Source organism: Ornithodoros turicata, chromosome 2 (assembly GCF_037126465.1).
Source record: "Ornithodoros turicata isolate Travis chromosome 2, ASM3712646v1, whole genome shotgun sequence".
Classification (NCBI taxonomy): Eukaryota; Metazoa; Arthropoda; class Arachnida; order Ixodida; family Argasidae; genus Ornithodoros; species Ornithodoros turicata.
The window spans coordinates 119,884,568-119,907,334 of NC_088202.1; the positions used below are offsets into that span (position 1 = coordinate 119,884,568).

Genomic DNA, 22,767 nt, shown 5'->3' on the forward strand with positions numbered 1-22,767 from the left:
AACCGTCACGGCTGGAGCAAAGCACCAGCCATCGTCATTCAACAGAAGATGCCGCCGATCACAATCGGGACTTCCGCACGTCGAAACACGTAACAAATTTACTTTTCAAGCATTACGGTTTCTCCGTCACGGAGAGTTTGCGTTCCCAGAACCAGAAGGGGTCAACTTCCCACATGCAGTACTCCTATTAGCTATTATGTCACCATGGGCAATGGAAAGAATAGCGGTACAAAGAGGGCCATTCTTTCGTGTGGAGAGAGTTCGTGGGACGTAACGGCGATGGCCACAGCTGAATACAGCAAGAATGCACTTCCCCTTCCGCAGATGGATTGTCTATGGTAGATACCCCAGCTACGCAAAAAGACAGGAATGAGAAACTTCGGTATATTCCGGTCAGTGTTCATGTGAAGTACTGTCACAAAGAAGAATGAGGCATATTTATGAAGAACAAATACACATCGTGATGATATGACGATGAGTCCGGAAGCCGAGTGCACGTGCAGCTTCCCACCTGCTCTGTACTGTAGCCACTTCACAGTCAATATAACATTCTGAATAACAGAATGAGTTGGTTGCGACTGGGTAGCAAAGTATAGCTTCACACACATAAGAAAAAAGAACCAAACAGAAATAATCCAAGTTTGGTGCCACAGCTACATGTTTACCATTTCTTAGAGCTATTTTCCGATTCCAATCTGCTCAACCTCAGCGGAGGACGCCCGCAACGTGGTACAACTGTACAAGTTGCTAAGACAGGTGGACGTTCACGAGGCACGCACGTTAGACACGGTGTCCCGTGCGCCGAGATTTTGATGCACATTAAAGAACCTTCACGTGGGCAAAATTAATCCACAGCGGGTTATTAAACCTCATCAAATGATGCGCCTCCCGGCAAATCTTCCGAACGCAACTTGTTGCACGAGACTCGCTACTAATACATAAATTTCAACCATGGGAACAATAAGTCACGTTTCCAGAAATATCACATATCAACAAGCTGGTACTACTTCCTCGATGCATTGTGCAGCACACTGATAACTGTTTGTAGTAGATATCTTATCGTGCAGTCATCTAATCCACGTTACATTGATCCTTCAATTCGCGTGCCACGCACAGCACGGTCCCCTAGACACCCCCCTAGACACCAAAACACAGCCGTCTTCACCAGATCTGCACGAAAAAGCACCCGGAATGCTATAATGCGCTCCATCACGTCTAACTAAACACTACCTTCAAATCCATCAGTCACTACGTCACGCGCTTCACGCCTCCGAAAAAACAGTGCATCCAATGTCACCTAAGAGGCCGCCGGGGTGGCTGGACTTCTAAGGAGCGTGCAGAAAATGTAGGTTTCTTGACGAGGGTTGTAGCGACGAAATGCAGATCCCCCCCCTCGCCCCTAGCGGTCAACCAGACCGGTGAGGAGAGATGCGCGACCTGTAGGATGCCTCAACGGCGGAGTTGCTCCTAAGCAGCGGCCATGAAGTGCAGCAGCGTCTCGACGCTGCTCGTCCTCACAGTGCTACACACGTGGACTGCCCATGCGCTCAAGACACTTGACCACAGAATATTTGGTGAGCCTATCCCCTTTATGTCTGTCGTGCACCGTTGCACCTGTCCTTTTGTTCCCGCGTCCTTGACACTGTTCACGGCCTGTCCCGTCATGCCTTTTCTGCGGTGGTTGCTGCACTATTGGGTGCAAACCCTTGTGATCGTTTTAGCTCTGGATACCCTTTTTGTTACAGGTAAAGTCACGTTTATCATTAAAAGCGATCATTGTGCTAATAGAAGGGACTGACGTTTTTTAAATGAGTAGTGTCGTCTCGCTACCTGCTTACGTGGGTGAGCACTCAGATGTTTGAAGTTATTACAGTTGCCATGGTGAACAGAGGTTTGTGATAGTTGCAATGTGTGATTTTCCCACTACGAGCACCATGGAAAGGGAACTATCGTAACATGCTTAAGATTTCATTTTTTCGTACCTGTAAAAGTACCCAGCAGTTGTTTGTCGATCTTCTGTCACAAAAGCACAATTGAGGTCCGGTGCCGGGAAGGAGCACGAATTCAATGCGGACTGGTGGGAAATGTGGCGCCCCATAACGATAACGCCGTTATCATTCCTTAGTTCGGGATCCTGGATCCCTGATAAGGATACCGGTGAATTACACACGTGCATCTACCCGGCATGACTTCTAGGTTTTATCTAGACAGGTATCGATTTTGTGAGATCTGTTGCATTGCATCTCAGCTTCAAAAAGAGCCGGTGAGCGAGTTGCCTGGCCATCTCACCATTGTTTTGTAGTTTACGACTCTGCTTCTACAGTTTATTCAGCTAGATTCCTTATATTTACGGAGTCATTATGAATGCACCTACGCACGATTGTTCCAATACGCAGCCGTTCCTCTTTTTTCTTCTCCCTCTCTTTTCTGTTTGCGGCTGAAACGAGTCCCTATATTTGAACAGTGCACGTTACACGCGTTTGCAACGTTTCCTCAACATATGAACTCTCACATTACATTTTGAGGCAATTTGCAGCGAGAACGTCCATCGCTACACAAATCGCACGCGATGTTCTCAGAATTCATTTCTACCGCAATACGCTTACTGGGTGATAGGCAAAAGAAAAAAGAGAACGAAGCGAGTAGCACGTATATTAGATTGACTACTCCAGCTTACAAATATAAAACGAGTGGCCTCTCTAATATGACTTACGTGACGGTCAACTGCAGAACAGAAAAAAAAAAAAAAAAGAGAAAAGAAAGAGGCTCGTCGAACAAATTCGTACTGTACATCCCCGCTTGACAGCTAGGAACCATTTACGTTCTTCAGTGACCCGCATTGGATACAATGCAGCATGGTGATGTTAAAAGGCAACAATAAGCGGGTTTCGGGGAAAAATCTACGAACTCACGACACACAAATAGTCACGTTGGGGTACACCCACGAAAGGGAGCAGCAGTCCACTCCGTCATCGGGTCACAGCATGTTACGGCACAACGTGCAATAACTCGCGTTCTCCTTACAACTACCCAGCAAACAGGTATGGCGTTGGTGCCTGAGGCCGACTAGCTAGCTAATCAGTCACTCCCACAAAAACCGGAACAACCCGGCACAAAGCTAAAAGAAAAAGAAACGCGAATCGCTCCCATTGACCCAATTTAAACTACAGTACTTCATCAGCACCCTCATTGCCCATGCTAACAGGATGGATGATCCCTGGCTGTCCCTTCCATAAAAACAAGGCACATCACATGTACGGGCGCCAAAGAAAGAAACTGACCTTGGCAATTCTGAAATAAGGCGAGGTGAATGACCGGCCGTCCTGATCTCGCAGCAACCTGTGTACATACGCCGACGAAGAAATAGAAAAAAACGGAAACAAATATATACACAGCTAAGGAATCAGTGTCGCCGTTTTCTTTTTTCTTTTTTACGTAGTTCCTTTATTTGTTTACTTATCTTTATTTTATTTTTCTTCTCGTTCCCCTCGCAGTTTGGACGACTCGTCGGTCGGGCTTCCGCGTTTATTCCGGTTCCGCCATTGGTGGGATTTTCTCGTCAGTTGCCTCCCACAACCCGTTTCCTCTTGTAACCGACATTTCGTCCAGCAAGGTCACGGTGCGGGTGGGGCACTCAAATGGCACTTAAATACCAGGTTGAAGGTCAATGTGTTTGCGGTGCCCGTATATTTTCCTTCATTTTTCTTTGGCTACCTCACCTTTCTTTCCTTTTACGATTTTTTTTTTCTCCAATGCCCTCTTTTCGGTTTCTGGTGTCTGGGGACGTGGCCGTGAACCTCCTACACGTACAGTATACTCGTTATCCCGGGAAACTCCAAGGACAAGCTTCTAGGAAGCATGAAGCCGATTGACACGGGTCGCTACGTCTTTGTTCTGCCCCCTAGTAACTTGACCTCATGGCTGGCCGCATTGTGAGTGATTTATTATTCGGTGGCTTACCGTGGAGTCCCAAGCGATTAGCAAAATCCGCACTAAAAAAGCGAGAACGCGGAAATACACGAAACATGATAGGTTGCGGTACTGACCCCGTCTCTGTCGTGACTTAACCTACCCCTCCTTTTTTTTTCTTCTTTTTCTATCACATCACATCCCTCTCTCAAGGGAACAGGGGGGACGCGGACACGGGGGAGCTTTTTAAAATAGAAATGCCAACTGTCGGACAGATAAAATGGTTAAAAAGCAAGCGAGCTGGTGGCTAAGATCCATGACGAAAACCCGAGACTGGGAAAAAGACGAAAAACAGACGACACAACACAAAGTCTCAATCAATTGAGACTTTGTGTTGTGTCGTCTGTTTTTCGTCTTTTTCCCAGTCTCGGGTTTTCGTCATGGAACTGTCGGACGACGTTCTTGTTGGACTGAACCAAACTGTAGACAATGGTAGTACACGCACACAAACTGATACGGGAGACAGCGTGGAAAATCGTTTGCTTTGGTTTCGTTCAGCGGATTAATTATTTGTGAAAAGTGAGTGCGTATACAGTGAACCCTCGTTATTATGACCATGGTCGTTCCCGAAAATTTTGGTCATAATGCGGAATTGTCATATTAACGGGGGGAATTTGCAGAGGTTTGACTGCATTATTCCCCAGCAGTATTGTCGTAAAACGCGTATGTCAGATTATCGGGGGTCATATTAACGAGGGTTCACTGTACCGAAACCAGACTGTTGAATATCATTGTGTGTAAAGTTTATGCGACCACAACGGGGAGTACTGTGTGTGTCTTAATAATTGGCGAATTCTTATGGCGGCACGCTTGAGGAACATATCACGTTGCGTTTACTTTGCCGTTGCACCACGGAGCCCACGCGGGTCACAGTGCTAAAAATCCCAAGCTTTGCCAGGATAGCGTGCATTATCGGTGCTCCTGCGACACATCCGTGGAGCAGGTCTCATAGACAGCCTGTGAATTGTCCCTTCTATGTTGTTCCAGCCTCAGAACACCAGTTCTCTCATGCAGGGTGTCGAAGCGAAACGTTTTTCGTTCCGGTTTTCGTTCCGGTTACATCATAAACGATCCGGTACCGGTTCTGCTCCGGAGCAAAAAAATAACGGTTCATACCGGTTTTAACCGGTTCCGCTTCTGACGGGAATATTCATCCCCAGAAAAAAAATCAATGTTACAAAATGTAGACCCGTTTATTCCGCATACATGGTATTTAATATTAATAGACAGCTGTGAAATTCGTAGCTCCTGGTTCCTGTAGGTCACTGTCTGTTCAAATAGGCTTTTTCCTTTCTTGAAGCACATGCTACAAACGGACTTGTTTGTCGTGATGTCATACGTAAAGTACTTTCTTGTTGGGTTGGAGCGATCACGTCCCACCCGAATGTCTGTTGCTACTGTCTAGCCAGCAAGCACCACCGCACGAGTACGACACAAATCGAGGAACACCTTCACTCACAAACGCGCTCGACGACTCAGTTTTATTTTCTTCGTGTCCTGTCCACAAAAGAGTTGCCACTTCGCACGAGCTTGCCCTCGCGTATACGTAAATGTATTCAACTTAGCTGCTCTCAAACAAGGGACGCGTTGCACGACATTACCGATAGAGAAGCCGTTATGCAGCCCCCTTGGGTCGCTGTTTAGTTGAGGAGAGTTTGGGGGGTCAAATTAAAACGAACACTACGGCACATTGCTAGAGAGTCACATGTACCTCTAAGTCTGTGTGCGTGCGCGAACGATAAACCATTACAAAGGCATCCTAAGGGTCATTGTATACCGACATCCGTAACCCTCGTACAGTATCCATGACATGACTTCAGAGCACACGACGTATGTTTCATTCGCCTATCCGTAGTCCAAACCGTCGAAGTTTTTTGTTGGACCGAAAACCGTTAAATATATTTTTCGGTTTCCCTCCTGAGCGAAAAAAAACGTATACGGTTTCGATTCCGTTCCGGTTCGCACCAAAATAGCGGTTCTTTTCGGTTCCGGTTTTCGGTTCGCTCCGACACCCTGCTCTCATGTTCAACATTTGCCGCTTGCGTCGATCCCTGTCGTGTGAATGTGTGTATGAGTGGGCAAAAATGTAAGAGTGAAAGGAGGATGAGTGAGAGAGAGTGACTGGTTTCTCCCTTCAGTTGACGCACCCTGGAAATCGCTGAGAAGGCATGTTAGCTTGGCTCAATCGGTAGAGCCCTGGACCGGTAATCCAGAAGATGTGGGTTCGGATCCTACAGCTTGGTAACCTTTTCAGTGACTTTCATCTTTCATTGTGAACTCAAGTCGTGCCATTTCATTCTTCAGTGCCTCACCCTTACCTCTCACCCTCAACACATTAACCTGATCTTTCTTTTTTTAAAGTCATGTTTGTCTTTCACCTATCCCATCCTTCTTTCACCATTCGTTAGTTCCTCCTTTATTTACTAATTATGTTGTTTTTATTTATTTTATTTTAATTTTATTTACTTTCCTTTTTTTTGCGGAATAGCAAGCCGACGTCGCGTTTGGCTGACCTTTCCTCCATTTTTCCCTTTGTTCTAATAAATATATCCCCCCACACACACACACACACACGTGGAGCAAAACTTTTTCCAGGTGAACTTATCATCGACGTTCTCATAAGAGTTTGATAATGCATGTATAATATCGAAATGATATTGGAATAAATACTGTCCGAAGGCTGAAAATTGTAAGGCCGGATTATCGGAAGGCCGATACTCAAAAGGACGAAAAATCGGAAGGACAAGGGCCAAAATACCTAAAAGTCAGAAGGCCGAACTAGCGAGAGGCAGAATAAAATAGGAGGCCGACCAATCAGAAGCTCCAAGAACATTAGTCCAACTAGATAGAAATTACCTGTACAAAGTGGATTGAGTGATTGATAAAGAAAAGAAAATTTATGAAAGGAAAAAGAAAATGGAGTGTAACACATTTGCCTTGGCTGCTTATAATTTTTCTTTGGAATTGATTGGAGTGCCAACGTGTTCAATAGACCTATACAGGGTGTCCCAGAAAACGTGTCATTGAATTATAATAAAAAAACTACACCACCTAGAGTCACGCGGTCAATGGCATTTGTTCTTAATGGGTTTTTGCCACCTCCTCATGTGAATGTCGTGTAACGTAAGCTTAATTATGTAAATTTTTGCGAGCTTAAGTCGGAAATTTGCCAAGTAAAGGTCACTTTTTTACTCCACCAATGTGAAGAGCGTGTCTAATTTAGTCAAATTAATGATAATTGACAGGGATATTCAGTAGCTATCCCATCGGAAAAAATAGCCGAACATCATGCTCTACGGAGGTCGCACAGAATAGTGCACGATGAATTTTTCAGCGCAATCTTTGTCAGTCCGACGAAGGGAGGTTGGAAACCCAGCCCTCCCCGACATCGCAGAAAGAGATAAAACATGCACGGCTTATGACGTCCGACTTTCGCTGGGATAATGCTTTCCCTCTCCTAATTTTAGGAACTGTTACTTTTTCTACTATCACTCTGTGGGCTGGCTTCGGAACCTCCTTTCGTCGCACTGAGAGCGATTGCGCTCAAAAAGCCATCGCGCGCTATGGTCCGGTGCTCCGAAAAGCATGATATTCGGCTATTTTTTTCCGATGGGATAGCTCGTGAATATCACTGTGAATTATCATGAATTTGAGTGAACTCGGCACGCTCTTCATATTGGTAGGGCAAAAAAGTGACCTTTACTTGGCAAATTTCCGAGTTGAGTTCGCAAATATTTACATAAGTAAACTTGAAGTACATGACATTCACATTAGGAGGTGGCAAAAACCTAATAAGAACAAATGCTCTTGACCGCATGATTCTAGGTGGCGTAGTTTTTTTTTTTTAATTATAATTCAATGACACGTGTATACACGTGGGACACCCTGTATAACCAATAGCACAGGACCCGATAATTCTTTTTAAATTTATTTGTTACATTAATTCACACCAAGTGTTTTAAACTCAACATTGTGGGGCTATTTTATATCACAGTCTGTAAATTTTAATACGTTTCCTTTCTTGGGACTTCTGATTGTTCGGTCGTTCGATAGATCGGTCACCTGACTTTTCAACCTTCTGACTCTTCGTCGTTCTGGTGTTTCAGCCCTCTGGAGTTGGAGTTGGACGGACTAAAAATAATACGGAGAGGTTGCCTTCTGATTGCCACCGACATTATTGTAATGAGCGTGAAATCACTGTACGATCTCCAGTGTATGAAAATGTTGAGAAGTGTGTGGAATGTACGCTAAAATAGTAAGAGCGCTACAGTAAATTGCAATCGTATATCACTTCGACTTTGAGACTCATTCGTTGCAAATTCCAGTGCACGTGCTTTTCTGTACGAGATTTCAGTGTTGCGAAAGTTAGCAATCGCGAAAATGAGTCTAATACTAAGATAATCTTTGTATTTAATTCCATGAGGAATACACAGATATAATCAGAATAGAGTACGGAGCTTGTAACGAAAATGAATAAAAAGAGTGTTTGAACTATACTGTAGCTGACTAGACGTTAAAGGACGTACTATGAGGTAAAATTTTACATGCAGTTTGCCACTTCGTAGAGTTCATTACGGATATGTCGTGAAAATGGAAACAAAAACCGCCCCCTCTTAACATCTTCAATGTTCTATACACTGCCTGCTAAGCTTCGTATATGTGGTTTGCAAATTCCCAACTGTGATTGGGAGTGTTAATTACATGGCAGCGCCAACTGTGGTTGACTCTTCAACCGCGGTTGACTTTCGACCGAGATCCCCAACCGGAGTCGAGCGGACTGACAGTCAAGATGGCCGCATCCTTCGAAGCGCCGCTCATTCATTGCGTGTTCATTGCGAAGTTCATGTACAATCTCGATTGATTTTAGCGTCGTCTATATTTTTGAGCGTTAACGGTTTGCTGTCTGAGGCGTCAAGTGACGCTGTCTTCAACTGAGGTCACTTCAACTGAGCTCCATGTAACTGACATCGACTGTGGTTGAGAGTTTACCTACCACTATGGAAATTAATGTGCTATAAATCGGTATTTTAGTATCCCATTTCACACTTATTACCAAACGGCATGACATCGCCGCCATTCCGGGGGCCAGTAGCGAGCGCCATTGCGGTAAGTACCACACCAAGTTCCGCACAAGATTTCTATTGGAGCATCGTGAAGCGTCCGACCTAGGCCCGGTTTCACCAACGCCGATTAACACTTGAACCGAGATCAACAGTCCCTCAACTTGAATTTAACACTTAACTGTGCTTCACAGAAGGCAGTTATTATTACTGAAACATTTATCACGTCACCAACTAGCGTTTGCAAGAAAGAATTGAGCATGGTAACTTCAAGTTTTAGCAACGCTTGATCTCGGTTTAAAGTTAACCAGCGTTGGTGAAACCCGGCCCTAGTGTCATACACGGAGGCCTAGCTTCAATGCAACAAAGTCTAGCAGCCAGCTAGAAAGGCATCTCTCGTCCTCACATTATCTCCGTGTATTGTACGCTCCCATTTAATTATTATTATGTTCATAACATATTTAATAACCGGTCGTTATTATTTCAGTTTGTGTGCAGAGAAGGCAATGTCGTTCGCCAGGCATGAAAAGTTGACAGGGAGCATGCTGAGCTCTCTAGCACAGAATATGCATCCTACGTACATACAGTGGTAGATGTGATGGAAATCGCGAGATCCATCTTGTAGAGCATCTTTCTAAGCTGTAGACAGACACCACCTCACTAAATGTCAACAGTGCAGCGCCACGTGATTTCTTTCCACCACCAAGTAACGGCACACAAGATGTCAGTCACCTCCATGAGCACGGACGTAGCGTTACACACGTTTTATGGACGGACAGGAAGTTCCGTAAGCATCGTCCTGCACACGATGTCCTCTTGTATCTCGCACTGGGATCACTCTGAATGATGGAGTGCGTGCCGGTAGAAGTTGTGGCAATATTATTTTTCCTTCATTCCCGAGGGATCTGCAACGACATCAGGTAGCGATGTGGCGTGTAGTTACTAACACAAAGAGGAAACCGGTTAAGGAAACAAGGTCGAGCCCGGTCAGAGGGACACCAACACGTGGTACCTTCGTTTTGCATGCACTTCACGCAATCACAGCCGAGTGGTGCAGAGGCAACACGCTAACAGTTGAAGAAAGCAACTGCAGCGAAAAGAGCAACCTAGCCCAATAATAATAATAATAATAATGATTGGGAGTAGATTTATAGTTATGTGGCTACATGCTGCACGTGCTGCAGGGTAGGACTGCGGATAATTTTCACCACATTCTGTTTTTTAATGTATGCCGGAAACACAGCTAGACCAGTCCGCTGTTACTCTGCCGTTTATGGAATATATTTACGGAACTTGTGGGTGTGCGTAGTACATACGTATGTAACACGTAGATAACGTGCACACTATTTTATTTCGTGATGAATGGAGTTGATCTAAGGACGTTGTGGCCAGGTTTATGTTGTTGTAGTTTTCTCAGCACTTTACTTCTCTTGGTGAGACCCGTTTCTCATTGGTTTAAGGGATCACTGAGGTGACCCCCCCCCCCCCTCCCCAATTTTTTTCGCTGCGACGTGTTCTGCAACGAATAAAATGGGTTTCTGCGAAAGAACGACAAGTGCAGGTGACCTACAGGGCGCGCGCGAGGTCTCGCTTCCGCACACCTTTAAACAACCCGCCACTCGTGAAAAAAGCTCTTCAGAGAACGAGGGAGCGTCGTGACATGACGTAATCCCTCGCACATGGCTCGTGACGTAGAGCGGCACAGCTCAAGCCGGTAGAAGCACCGCATGAGCTGAAAAAAAAGAAACAAAGCAAAAAAAAAAGCATGGGGACTTTTCCACGTCACGCGAGTATCGTGTCGGTCGTCAGCGACTGCTTTCTCCGAGTGTTTTTGGAAATTTGATTGCGCTGCTATGATACACCGCAGAGCAAAAATATTTTGCATGGCGGCTCCTGATGGACAGCTTGTCAGATGAGGCAGGGTTTCAAGCCACGTTAAATGTCACCTCCTTTAACATGAGCGTAAACCTTCGTGTTGCCTGCGCTCCACGTTGGAAGACCCCCAGCCGCTCTGGTTAGGAGACGGAAAAAGACATTGCAGAAGCAATGTTGCCAGACGGATAGAAGGTAGCGCACAAGCACATTGTGACGTCATACTATTTATACAAAATATTTTGGCAGAATACAATGGGAGACGCATAGTAGTATATTGCAATGACATACGTTGTGTAAGGTTCTGAGAACACGAGATTTTGTCCGTGGCGGTACATTAAAGGTACTGTAAAGCAGTAGACAAGCATGATATGCCGGTGATGTGACTAGAGACTTTGTTGCTTCTAAATACCATATGCGGAGCCATACGACCGACAACGCGCTATAAATATTTTTAATTTGCCATGAAAGATGCGGCGTAGCGGAGCGGTGCGACGCCTGGTGTCAAACAACCCCCTGTACAGCGAGCAACACTGAAAATTGGTATTACACACTATGACATCGGAACTTCGTTATTTTAGTAACCATATTATTAGTTTTCCTGTTTACCTATGCATTCTGAAACAACTGTTAACAGTTTAACCGGTTAACCCCTGTTTTTGCGAAGTAACCCAGAGAGAAAGCAAGTTTTTGCAAGAGAAACCGCCTTGCCATAAATGTTGTCAAAACTAAAGGCATATTATATAGGCCCAAAAATAAACCCGCACCTCTGTCACTAAACATTGTCTTAGACCATCAACTCATTGAGATCGTAAAGACTGTCAAAATACTTGGTGTGCATTTTTCGGACAACCTCACATGTGATGCTCATATCGGTTATATCAAATCTAAAATAGGAAAGGCAGCGGGTATACTCTGTAGACATCGCCATAATTTACCAAAAGATGTTATGATTTCTATTTACAATTCATTGATAAGGTCGCACCTATCCTATTGCCATCTTGTGTGGGGCACCACCTCTCAAAATAATATCAAAGACCTGTATCTTCAACAAAAGCGCACAGTGAGGGTGATTGCCGGTGTGCCACCTGGCTATCACACTGCGGAATTATTTACACAACTTCGTATCATGAAAGTTCATCAATACTATGAATACCTCCTTTTGAAGTTCTACATATCGGCCGTAAAAAATAACAACTTAGTAATACTGTCACTTTTCAACCTGCAGTCACAATTCACCCAAAGGACACGCCAGGCAGTCTACTGGAATGTACCCCGCTTGCGTACTAATTTCGGTACTCAATTGATACAGTATAATATTGCAACAATTCTTAATAAGTACATCAAGAACGGTACCGATCTTGCGAATACATCATTTACAACTCTAAGAGCCATGTTTGAATTCTGACAACTTGCAATTTCTCTTGCGACTAATATTTTGTTACTACGCCTTGCATCAGAGTCATCTCTGTAACTTCTATTTCTGATTACTTTCGTTACATTTATCTAGTTTTTGTTTTGTTATGTCTGTTATTGTGAATTCACATTGATGCAGTGCTAGTGATTTGTTTTGCGATTTGCTTTATTATAGTTTGCTTTATATAGTTGCACAATTGTTGTGATGCTGCTGTACGTTATTAAAGGGGCGTGCCCTCGTCAAGCTGCAGTATTGCCGCTTTTTGGCCGCCTCTAATCAACTGATGTAACATGTGTCTATAATAAATAAATAAAGAAAGAAAGAAAGAAAGAAAGAAAGAAAGAACCCAGTGCTGGCCGCTGTTCGATGGGGGCTCTCCCTACTTCTCTGCTGCGCCTGCGCGCTCCTTTTGTTCGCGGCCTCTTTCGAACGAACAAACTCTCTCTGTGAACCTCTGTGAACAAACAAGTCTCGACGCTGTCTGGCTTCTTGAACGTCTGACACATTTTTTTCAACGGCTCAGCATTTCATTTCAGTTCGCTTATCCGTTTATCCTCAGATGTGGATCGTTGTGTGGATTGCAGGGGCGGATTTTATGGTGGATTGTGGTGGATTGTTATGTCGGGCCCAGTGTTATACGCATGCAATGTGGTTGCCGCCGTATGTGTCAGAAGTACGGATTCATTTCGAATACCTAGTACAGTGTTGCCCGTAATCTTTAATTGTAATTTTCTAATTAACTGCACCGTTGATTGGAATGAAACTTGCACAGTTTTTGTCCTGGTGGCTTGGACTATCGAATAGCCACACTAAATGACATTTGATCGGTGCTGCTTTACAGTACCTTTAATGACCCTTTCAGGATAAGGTATAAAAAGTATGCCCCCACATCGTTGCCATGCGAGTAAGAGAGTATTGTCTGAATGACACGTGTCCGGCATGTGCCGTTAGTAATATGGATAAACTGACTGGAGAATCTTTCTATAAATCACAGGGTTAAAGCTCTTGTTTTTCCCCCTACTGAGCGTCATTTGGAGAAGATGGATGTCTTCGAATTTCGAAATAATGACCTTCCCAGTTCACTCGTTTCCTCTCAACAGCCTCCTTTCAGCACAAGAATTTTCCTAACTTTTGTTCCGTTTCAACGTTTGACGAGGTGACCCGAAAATGATAGAACAATTGAACGCTGTTTTCATTAGATACTTTATTTAAAAACAGTATTCCTCTGTTCGCGCGTGCTGTGAGGCAGACCACAATATAATCCGATCGTGCACTGAATTATTTCCTTCCAGAGCAATGTCAGGGGTGCAGCCCATGTGCGACGGGTGAAAACACGCACAACGATGCATACCTATACAACGATATTCCTTTCTGCTTCCAGGTGCCATGCGAACAATACAGCAGAAGCCCTGCTACAACAGAGCCTCCGGACAAGAGGGCACCTGCATGTTTGCCTGGGATTGTTTCTCTGCAGGAGGCACTCACTTAACGTATTGCACGGATTCTTTCTATACTGGCAGCTGTTGCAAGCTGCCTCCCGGGGTTCAAGTGCAGAAGCACGAAGTTCCATCTGAACAAAGTAATAGCATCGATTCTTCTCCGCATGAGAAGGACCAAGATTACACGAAAAAGACAACGAGACCCGTGCCAGTAACGTTAAAACCCACCGTGCCAAAAGTGCCGCCAACGTTAAAGCCAACACCTCTTACAAGGACGCCGCCATCTTATCAAAGCACTGTACAAACTATATCTTCTCAGAGTGCGGAACATGTCACGCCCGGTTTTGTTGGGCTCTCCACCTTCACGCCAGGACTGATCACGTGGAGACCACACGAGACGACGACGACACAAAGCACGGATGACGTTTCCGGCATTACAACGGAATCGAGTAAACCACTCCACCATGACCAGCCACCTCCTGCCAGCACCAAGCCTCCTGTAGCAACAACATCGAGGGTGCCTATTATGGCTAGCACATTCCTCCCTTCTAAGACACCGTCGCCCTCAACTGTGGCGTACACAACAACTGAGCCATCGGTGGGTACAGAGGAGGAACACGCAACCCAAGCCGATAGAGTTCTGACAACTCTTTTGACCACTACGACTGTAGCACCGACACGTAAACCGACACCACCAAAGTTAGGGGTGACATCGGGCGTATCGGATTCGACGACGAGAAAGACGACTACTCCCGTCCGGTTTACACCGTTTCCGCAGACCACGACGAGGAAACCACCGAGCACTTCCTCCGGGTCCAGTCACACCTGGATAGTCAGGGAAGAGGACACTACCATGGCAATACCAACGTCTGTTGCCACCGACCACACGTGGATGGTTATCGACGAGGCCGACCCAAATGGAAACCCGACAACGTCAACGAAGGCGTCGCAATCAACCAAAGAGGGCACGACGCCTTCGATACCAGCGTGGCCAACTATGACAGAAATGGTGACTTCTATCAGTTGGGTTGATATGACACTGATGCCCACAACCACGGACTCACCGGGTAACGGCTCCTCTACAGATGAAGTGAACGAAACCGCACAGCCCGAACCAAACGTCGAATCAACGACGCTGTCTACTGAAAGTGTGCCAACTGTTGAACTGACCACGATGGAATTAACGACTGTCCCTCATTATGACCCGACAACTGCAAAGGTACAAACAACGACACAGCGATCGCCACAGAAGCCTACGTTTTTGCCCAGTGTCCTTACCACCGATTCCACATTGCGGGTAACAGCTAAACCGACATTAGCATCAGGCTCGGTGCCAACAGAGGTATTGACTTCTACGAATGAAGAAACAACGAACGTGCCAATTCAAACAACGTCAGCTGATGCTCCAACAGCATCGACCACAGTGGCTAGTAGAAAAGCCACCTCTGCAAAGCCAGTGCCAACAGAAAAGCTTGTGCCATCTTCTACAACGACAACCACGGCTAAAATGACAAAACCTCCAAGAAATACAACGACAGAGTCAACGCCTACAACCACTTTCACAACGCCACCTCCAACAACAACAACTACTACTGCTACTACTACTACGACAGAACCGACCACAACAGTGCCTACAACTACCACCACTGAAGCAATAAACATCGGAATGAGTAATGTATTTCTGTACTTATGCTGTGTATAGCATAGATCACTGACAGCTTGTTGTTTTCTTTTTCATTCTAACAGTGTGTGGTCGACCTAGGATTGTTCCAAGAGCGCGAATCGTGGGCGGTGAGCAGACCAAGTATGGACAGTGGCCATGGATGGTGAGCACACCATTCGGGAGATGCTAGCAACATGCCATTCTTAACACGCTTTTCTCAAATATTCTTTGCAGATATCGCTGCGGCAGTTCAAGAGGAACACATTCCTTCATAAATGTGGAGCGGCGCTCCTGAACGAGTACTGGGCAATCAGCGCCGCGCATTGCGTTCACAAGTGAGTCACGTGGCTCCTGCCAGGCAGCGCTTGCATGAAGATCGTTCACTATCGAACTCTTAACCGAGCAGCTCTAGTTCTGAGCGGTATTGAGATGTGGATAGCAAGAAGAGTGCGAGACACTTGGTGTGGGTCATACGCGTCCAGGAGTGACTTTACGGGGTGCGTGTACCGACATCACGTGGCGTCGTCTGCCATGTCGGTAGATTGTGATGTGCTTTATGCAGATGATTTTGAACAGAGCCAGGCAAACAAACTGGGAAATTTAAATAGGTCAGGCTAACAACGTCTCAGACGCACCGCGCGCCTTGGCTCTCCATCTTTTTCAGACTCCCTGTGTGTCCAAGCTGAACGGGAGTGGCCGCACACATATTTTCGATTTTCGGTGGAACGTAATTCACCAAGACGTAGAGGAACCACGGAGTTCACAAAGTAACTGTACGAATAAATATGCTTCCGCCACAAAGGCACATGTAAGTTACATTCGAGTAGCGGTACATGTTCCATGCAGAAACGTAGTCGACTGTCATAGATCGTGGACGTCGTCTTTCTGTCTACAAAAGGAGATGACGGAGAGTGCAAAAACGCGTTTGTGAGGGATTGGGGGAATTTTCCCTAGATTTCTTGATTGTTCCGTCTGTGTATGCTTCTGGACGCGACGGCGATACGGTATATCAGAGTACCGTTTGGGACACTGTTGTCTAATATCTCCAGCCCATGACGGAGCGATCCCCCTATCGGTGATGTCGCTCACAAAGGAACTATACCAATACCCTCCCCGAGGGGAGGCCGCACTCAACTGCTCTTCTTACATGAAGATCCAAAAACACAGCGCGAGAAGACACGACGGAAGAAGAGAGGACAGGACAGGCGCTGACTCCAACGAACAGTTTAATAACACAAAAACCAGTACGCAGGCGCACAGCCGCCAACCCAGTAACCCCACCTTGGTCCAAAAGCGCAGACGCTCAGACAGACACAATCACTACCGCCTCGACAACATCCTCCTCTCCCCCGATAACAAAGACACAGAAGTTTGGCTCACACACCTACCGCCTCTATCCCCGATAAAAAACGCTTCAGATAACTCCCGCGCACCCTTATCTCTGCTCCTAGATAGCACGACAATCTGACTAAATAGCGGAGTACACTTACATTTGGTAACATGCATAGGCAAATGACGCGTGTCCGCACTAGACAAAGACCTTTCATGCTCTCGGGCCCTGTCGTTAACACACCGGCCAGTCTGGCCAATGTACACCCTATCGCATGTGAGTGGGATCTCATAAACTACCCCCACCGCACAGCTAACGTACTGGTGCTGATGGCTCTTGCCACAAGAGACTTTAGGCTTACTACGATCAACTTTCGAACAAAGGCCCGAGAGCTTGCAAGGTGCCGAAAATACCATAGGTACACCGTACCTATTAGCCACTCTTTTCAAATTGTGCGATACTCTGTGCACGTACGGAACAACCATACATCTAGTAGAACCCCTCGCCACTTCCCCCCTAGGTTTCCGCACCTTTCCTTTAACCTTTTGGAGAAGGCCTTCGGCTACACTCGCCAACAGCCTTGTGGGGAATCCAGCAGCACCCAACCTGTCAACCTGGGCCGTGAAACTCTCCAACAAAACGTGCTCACAAGACTTCTTTAGAGCGGATTCCAAGCAGAGCAAAGCAATAGCGCGCTTCACAGTCTTAGATTGGGCTGAGTCAAAAGGCATCAGGTCCTTCTTTGCCCTCGGGTGGAAGGCCCAACACAAGCGCTTCTCCCCAGCACGGATATTAAGGTCCAGGAACTGTATACGCCCATTCGCCTGTAGCTCGGACGTGAACGACAACCCTTTCCCTCCACAGTGAAATTGCTGTAACACACCACTAACTCTGCTCTTCTTAGCAGAGGACGCCGAGTATCGGGCGGTTCTCTCCCTATACAGGTGGCGGTGCGTGACCTTCCCTCGGAGACTGTATTGGTATAGTTCCTTTGTGCGCGACATCACCGATAGGGGGTCTCTCCGCCATGGGCTGAAGATTTTAGACAACCGTGTCCCAAGCAGTACGTTGTCCTGGGAGTTCGACATAACCCATGACAACCTAGGCGGACAGCAACATTTGCTATTCCTCGATGATAGCCCAAGAAGATAAACTAGTGTTCTTCTCGATGCAGCGTTTCGCCGAACGATATTCTGCTTCGACTTGGCGAGTACGACCTGAAGAACGACAAAGAAAGACATCCCCACTTGGAGAGACGCATCCAAATCGTGGCCACGCATCCACGCTTCGATGCCAGCACTTTCGAATATGACTTGGCCCTGTTGCGCTTCTACGAACCAGTGACATTCACCGACAACATTGTCCCCATCTGCATCCCAGAAACGAATGACACTTTCGTGGGCCGCACTGCGGTTGTCACGGGCTGGGGACGACTGTATGAAGGTATGCCAGTGTTTAGAACATGTCAGATGAAACAGCATGCGAGAAACGCTGCATGAAAACGCAGGCGAGATCCTGTTCATATGGCTCTCGAGAAAACGAGGATAAACTCCACCGTGATGAATGAGAGCCTGAGTTGAGCAGAAAATACTTCCACCACCATGACACCACGAAGAGAGCTCGATCCGTTGAGGAGTACTGGTAGGCCAGAACTGTCATGAATAATAACTCTCAAGACCGCAACCCCCTCCATTTGATATTCAGCGAGGTGCAGAATGATGGTGGTGATTATTGTGCGATAAACTGTCTGTTACTGGTTTTGACGTGACGTGACGTTAAAAAAAAGCGGTATGCATGAAATTTGTGCCCAACGCTTCGCAAATGGCATTGGTTTTTATGGCTTGCAATTGATGTGATTCTTCGCTTGTTTGGGTTCATGTAGCTATGTCACTGTTATTCAAGTCGTTAAGAAGAGTTGTGCGTTTTACAGATGGTCCACTGCCGAGTTTGTTGCAGAAGGTCTCCGTGCCAATAATCACCAACAAGGAATGTGAGACGATGTACCGAAAAGCTGGATTCATCGAGGACATCCCAAACATATTCATATGTGCAGGAATAGCGAAGGGCGGAAAAGACTCATGCGAGGTACAATATTGTTTTTTGACTCATTCCACACCACGTGATCAACGTGACCAAGTCGAACGCACATTTGTGACGGCAACTGAGAAAAGCGACCATTCGCGACAAGGCAATTAAGGGTGGACGCCGTAACAGGACCTGTTGATTTGCCTTCCTTTGGATGTTTTGATTATTTTACTAGAGCAGCCCCTTTATGCTTACAACCTTTGCATCTAATGCGCCCAGTAGATCTAAATAAATTGCCATGTACAGAGGATAAGGAAACATTTTTTACATGCCGAAAAGTGCGACAAAACAGGTTATCTTTTTACATGCTGAATAGAGTATTTATTTCACTTGTTTACAAAATGTGCGTAACATGACCTATATGACTGTATGCAGTCCGTGCAATTGGTTCACGATGTGCCCGCCTTTCCGCACTGTGCTAAAGGTAGCACGGATGGGGAACACTTATAGTAAATGAAACTTGCTCTTCGCGGGCAAGGTCAAAGTCGTTATGTTCAACAGAGTTATACGACTTTGTAAACGCGAGCAAGTTTTCTGTCACAATATTTTATTCGTCTACTATCCGTTCCCTCAACTGAAAATAGCACCTAGAAGGGCGACCATACATTCGAGTTCAAGTAGACGTCACATGGAGAAAGCGATTCCACGCCTTGCTGCGTCATCTCTTTGAGTCTGCTCCGTCGGTATAAAGACGATCAACTGTCAAGCTGTGCTTGAATTTGCTCAAGAGCAGCGTGCAAATACATATTATAAAATTTTACTTTTCCAGCACATTGCAGAAATATACATATGTTCAAGGTGCGGATAAACTTTGACATGAACGGCGCTATTGCGATTTTTGTTATTATTATCACGTATCGGCTGGGGGCACAACCACATTTGACCAACTTTACTGGGTTTACGCTTCGTGGCCAATTCGAAACAATTTGAGTCGACTTAGTTAGTTACGAGAAAATATGTGCGTGTGAAAGCAAGCCAAAAACACCGCCGTGAACAGGCAGAGGAAAGGAAACGAGGGAATGATCTCTCTTCTCTTCAAACATATTTTGTGGGATGGCTGTTTTGGGATTGCACTATTGTAACTTGTCGTTCCCAATAACTACTCCTGTAGCATTACGTCAAGTGTGCGCTTTCTTTGACCCCCACGTCATAGTGCATCTCGTGCTCTTTTGCAGGGTGACTCTGGAGGACCGCTTGTCATGAAGGATAACAGCACTGGTCAGTGGTCACTGATCGGCATCATCTCTTGGGGCATCGGTTGTGCCCTTCCAAACCAGCCCGGAGTTTATACTAGGATCACGCATTTCGCGGAATGGGTCAGGCAGATAATCATCTTTTGATGAACACTCATCCGGTAGCGTTATCAAATTGCGGTCTGCTGATACTCTTGAGACTACGAATGTCCTGGTACGTCGAAACATTCGGTGGTGGCACGATGGCACTTCGGGAATGACTACCTGTCGGATGCCAGAGACAATATGGGGCGCGTTGTCCGCGAAGTGGTCGCATGGTGCTCCGTGTCGTCTTGAGTCGTGGTCGTCACCGCCTCTCCCGTGCGAAAAAAGACGAGGGATGACAAACAACGGGTTTTTGGCGCATTTTTTTTCTTTTTCCCACGTTAGTGACTCAGAGACGCTGCTCTCTACAGCAGACGCACACGCATATTTCTTTTATATAGTAATGCAATAAAACGCCTGTTATCGGGTATATTAGTTTATGCTTAGTGTTGAATGACACAATACAGTAAATATTATCAGGCACAGAGACTGTTGTGCGTTTCGAAAGTATTGTTCACGCCTTGTCCCTTCTAGTCGTCTGCTCGCCTGTAGAAGTTAGCGTGCTTTCCAGAGCCTTGGGGAAAGCCTGCCTTGTCATTGAGGAGAACGCCATAATCTTTGAAGACCCGCGTGTTTTTTTGCCATTCACTACAAACAGAGTCAATTGTAACTCAGATTGTAAATCAGATTGTAAGTCAGAGTACAACAGTCAACTGAAAACACGTCTCTCAAACGCTAAGTTGGCCTTTTACGCCCAGTATGCTCGCCCTATTTACTTCTTCGAGCTTGACGCAGATACATAGACGCAGATACATAGTCGCAGGCACATATATGTTGTATACATTTCTGCATTTGCTTCTTCATGCTTGCAGAAGCAAACTAAGCATGCACATATGCCACGCAAATTTTGGAATACAACGCGAAAACATTCTTATGCACCTGATCACTTAATAAATTTAACACATTGCAAACATGACAAAATTATCCCGAGGCACAGACTCAGGTCTACAACTTCACGTATTGGAGACTACGATATAATGATGCGGTTACAACGCCCCTTCTATATAGATAACTATAATTGATCACTCACCCATGTTCTCATCCGTCTTTATTTTCAGTGGGGAGGAACAAAGTTTGTCGTACATACTGGGTACTGAAATTCAGTATTTGATCACTGTGCCTTTCTTCTCACATAACTGTTGCTCGAACTCAACGAACACATATCACTTTAATCACGTTCAGAACCTTGTGACACGTTTTTCTAAAATATCTTTCTTCACTGCACTACTGAACGCATCGCATCGCGAATTTCACGAAATTCACTGGATACTGGGCGATCACTTATTCCTACGACAGCAAAGAAAGCATGGGTATCTGCTATATGTTTGCTCGCAGTGACCAAGTCGGAGCCGAAAGACAGGATTTTTTTTGTCCCGTGTTAGCGCCGCGAAGCAATTGTGCTATGACCGGTGTACAGACGTGGACAGATGGAGAGAGGACATCAGGAAATAGTGGGGGGGGGGACAGGGAGTTTAATACGCGTCCTGGGAATTCTTGCGTCTTTCCCTTGCAACGACATGACCGTGGTATAAAATCGCTAATAACTCAACTCTGAGCACGGGTGACGAAACGCGCCACGTGACCGTTCCGTTGTCATACCGACCAAGACGAAAGGCGACACGGGAGAGACAATACAGACTTTTAGTCCATCGTACGCTATCGCCTTTGCGTACGTAAAGGATAGGGTTGATGGTTCTGCGCATGCCCATAACAGAAGGAGAGCTTGGCAGCAGTGCGCAGAACCAGCAACGATATCTGTTACGTACGTTATCGCCTTTGGGTACGTATAGGACGGCGTTGGTGCTTCTGCACACACGCAAGACATGCAGAGAGCTATTCCTCACGCACGCACAGACGAAAGGTACGATGCGCTAAAACTCTCTAATGTCACGCCATTGACAAGGCGTCGTTCTGCATAGTGTTAGGTGCTTGAGCTGCGCCTTCAACTTTTTGTGATATGATGAGCTGTGCAGTCTGTGCTCTGACATTTTCTTCGCGACTTTTACGTTTTATACGTCACGTGAGCTATGCCCTGATATTCCTGGAATTCTTCAGTCTCGGAGTGCGGGCAAGGATGTTCTGAAGCCAAACCTACATTTTATTATATTTATATCGCGTGTGATCTCAAGAAGAAACAACAAAATGGTCGGGAGCAAGTTCGCATCTTCTAGTATGCAGTGACTGTCGCATCGTAATATGCGGCACGTTGCGCACATCAACGTCATCAGACATTGTACATTATTTTCACTGTTTTATGCTGTAAGTAGATATTTATTAAAGTATTCTTTATAATGAACTACAAGAGAAAGCTTGTTGTGGAGTGATTCCTTAGCGATGACTGTAAAGAAAGGCGTGTTGCACAGACAAAGCTAGATACAGCTGGTATGTTCGGACTCTCGACCCATGGCAGCTGCTATGTCACTAGTGTTAAAAAAAAAGGTTTTTATGTCTTCTTCCAGCATACTTCCGACTTCCTCCGTCAACGGAATATTTTCGTCACTACAGGCGAGGGGGACACGGAAAAGATCACTGTGCCACAGGGAGTTCCTCAGGGAAGTGTCCTTAGCCCCCTGTTATTTAACATTGTCTTGATGG

At 45.8% G+C, this 22,767-nt stretch overlaps 1 protein-coding gene and 1 long non-coding RNA gene across 3 annotated transcripts in view; one reads left to right on the forward strand and one right to left on the reverse strand.

Moving 5' to 3' along the window:
* LOC135386002 (uncharacterized) overlaps positions 1-2,069 on the reverse strand; it is a 101,136-nt gene extending 99,067 nt beyond the window's left edge. For both annotated transcript variants that reach the window (XR_010420551.1, XR_010420552.1), the window contains exon 1: positions 1,983-2,069. This is a non-coding gene — a long non-coding RNA (uncharacterized LOC135386002). The remainder of the gene's footprint in view (positions 1-1,982) is intronic.
* Positions 1,467-21,467, forward strand: LOC135385991 (serine proteinase stubble-like). Its single transcript, XM_064615663.1, has 7 exons — positions 1,467-1,574; positions 13,700-15,427; positions 15,504-15,583; positions 15,655-15,755; positions 17,925-18,193; positions 18,681-18,835; positions 20,011-21,467. Exons 1-7 carry the CDS (start codon positions 1,481-1,483, stop codon positions 20,173-20,175), a joined length of 2,592 nt encoding a protein of 863 aa, XP_064471733.1. The 5' UTR covers positions 1,467-1,480; the 3' UTR covers positions 20,176-21,467.
* The last annotated feature ends 1,300 nt before the right edge of the window (positions 21,468-22,767 follow it).

What these genes read in the sequence shown, in the direction of transcription:
- LOC135385991 (XM_064615663.1), top strand. Translation starts at nt 1,481, where the DNA reads ATGAAGTGCAGCAGCGTCTCGACGCTGCTCGTCCTCACAGTGCTACAC. An exon ending in ATGGACAGTGGCCATGGATG is followed by an intron (nt 15,584 to 15,654) that starts GTGAGCACACCA and finishes TATTCTTTGCAG; the next exon opens with ATATCGCTGCGGCAGTTCAA. An exon ending in GCGGAAAAGACTCATGCGAG is followed by an intron (nt 18,836 to 20,010) that starts GTACAATATTGT and finishes GCTCTTTTGCAG; the next exon opens with GGTGACTCTGGAGGACCGCT.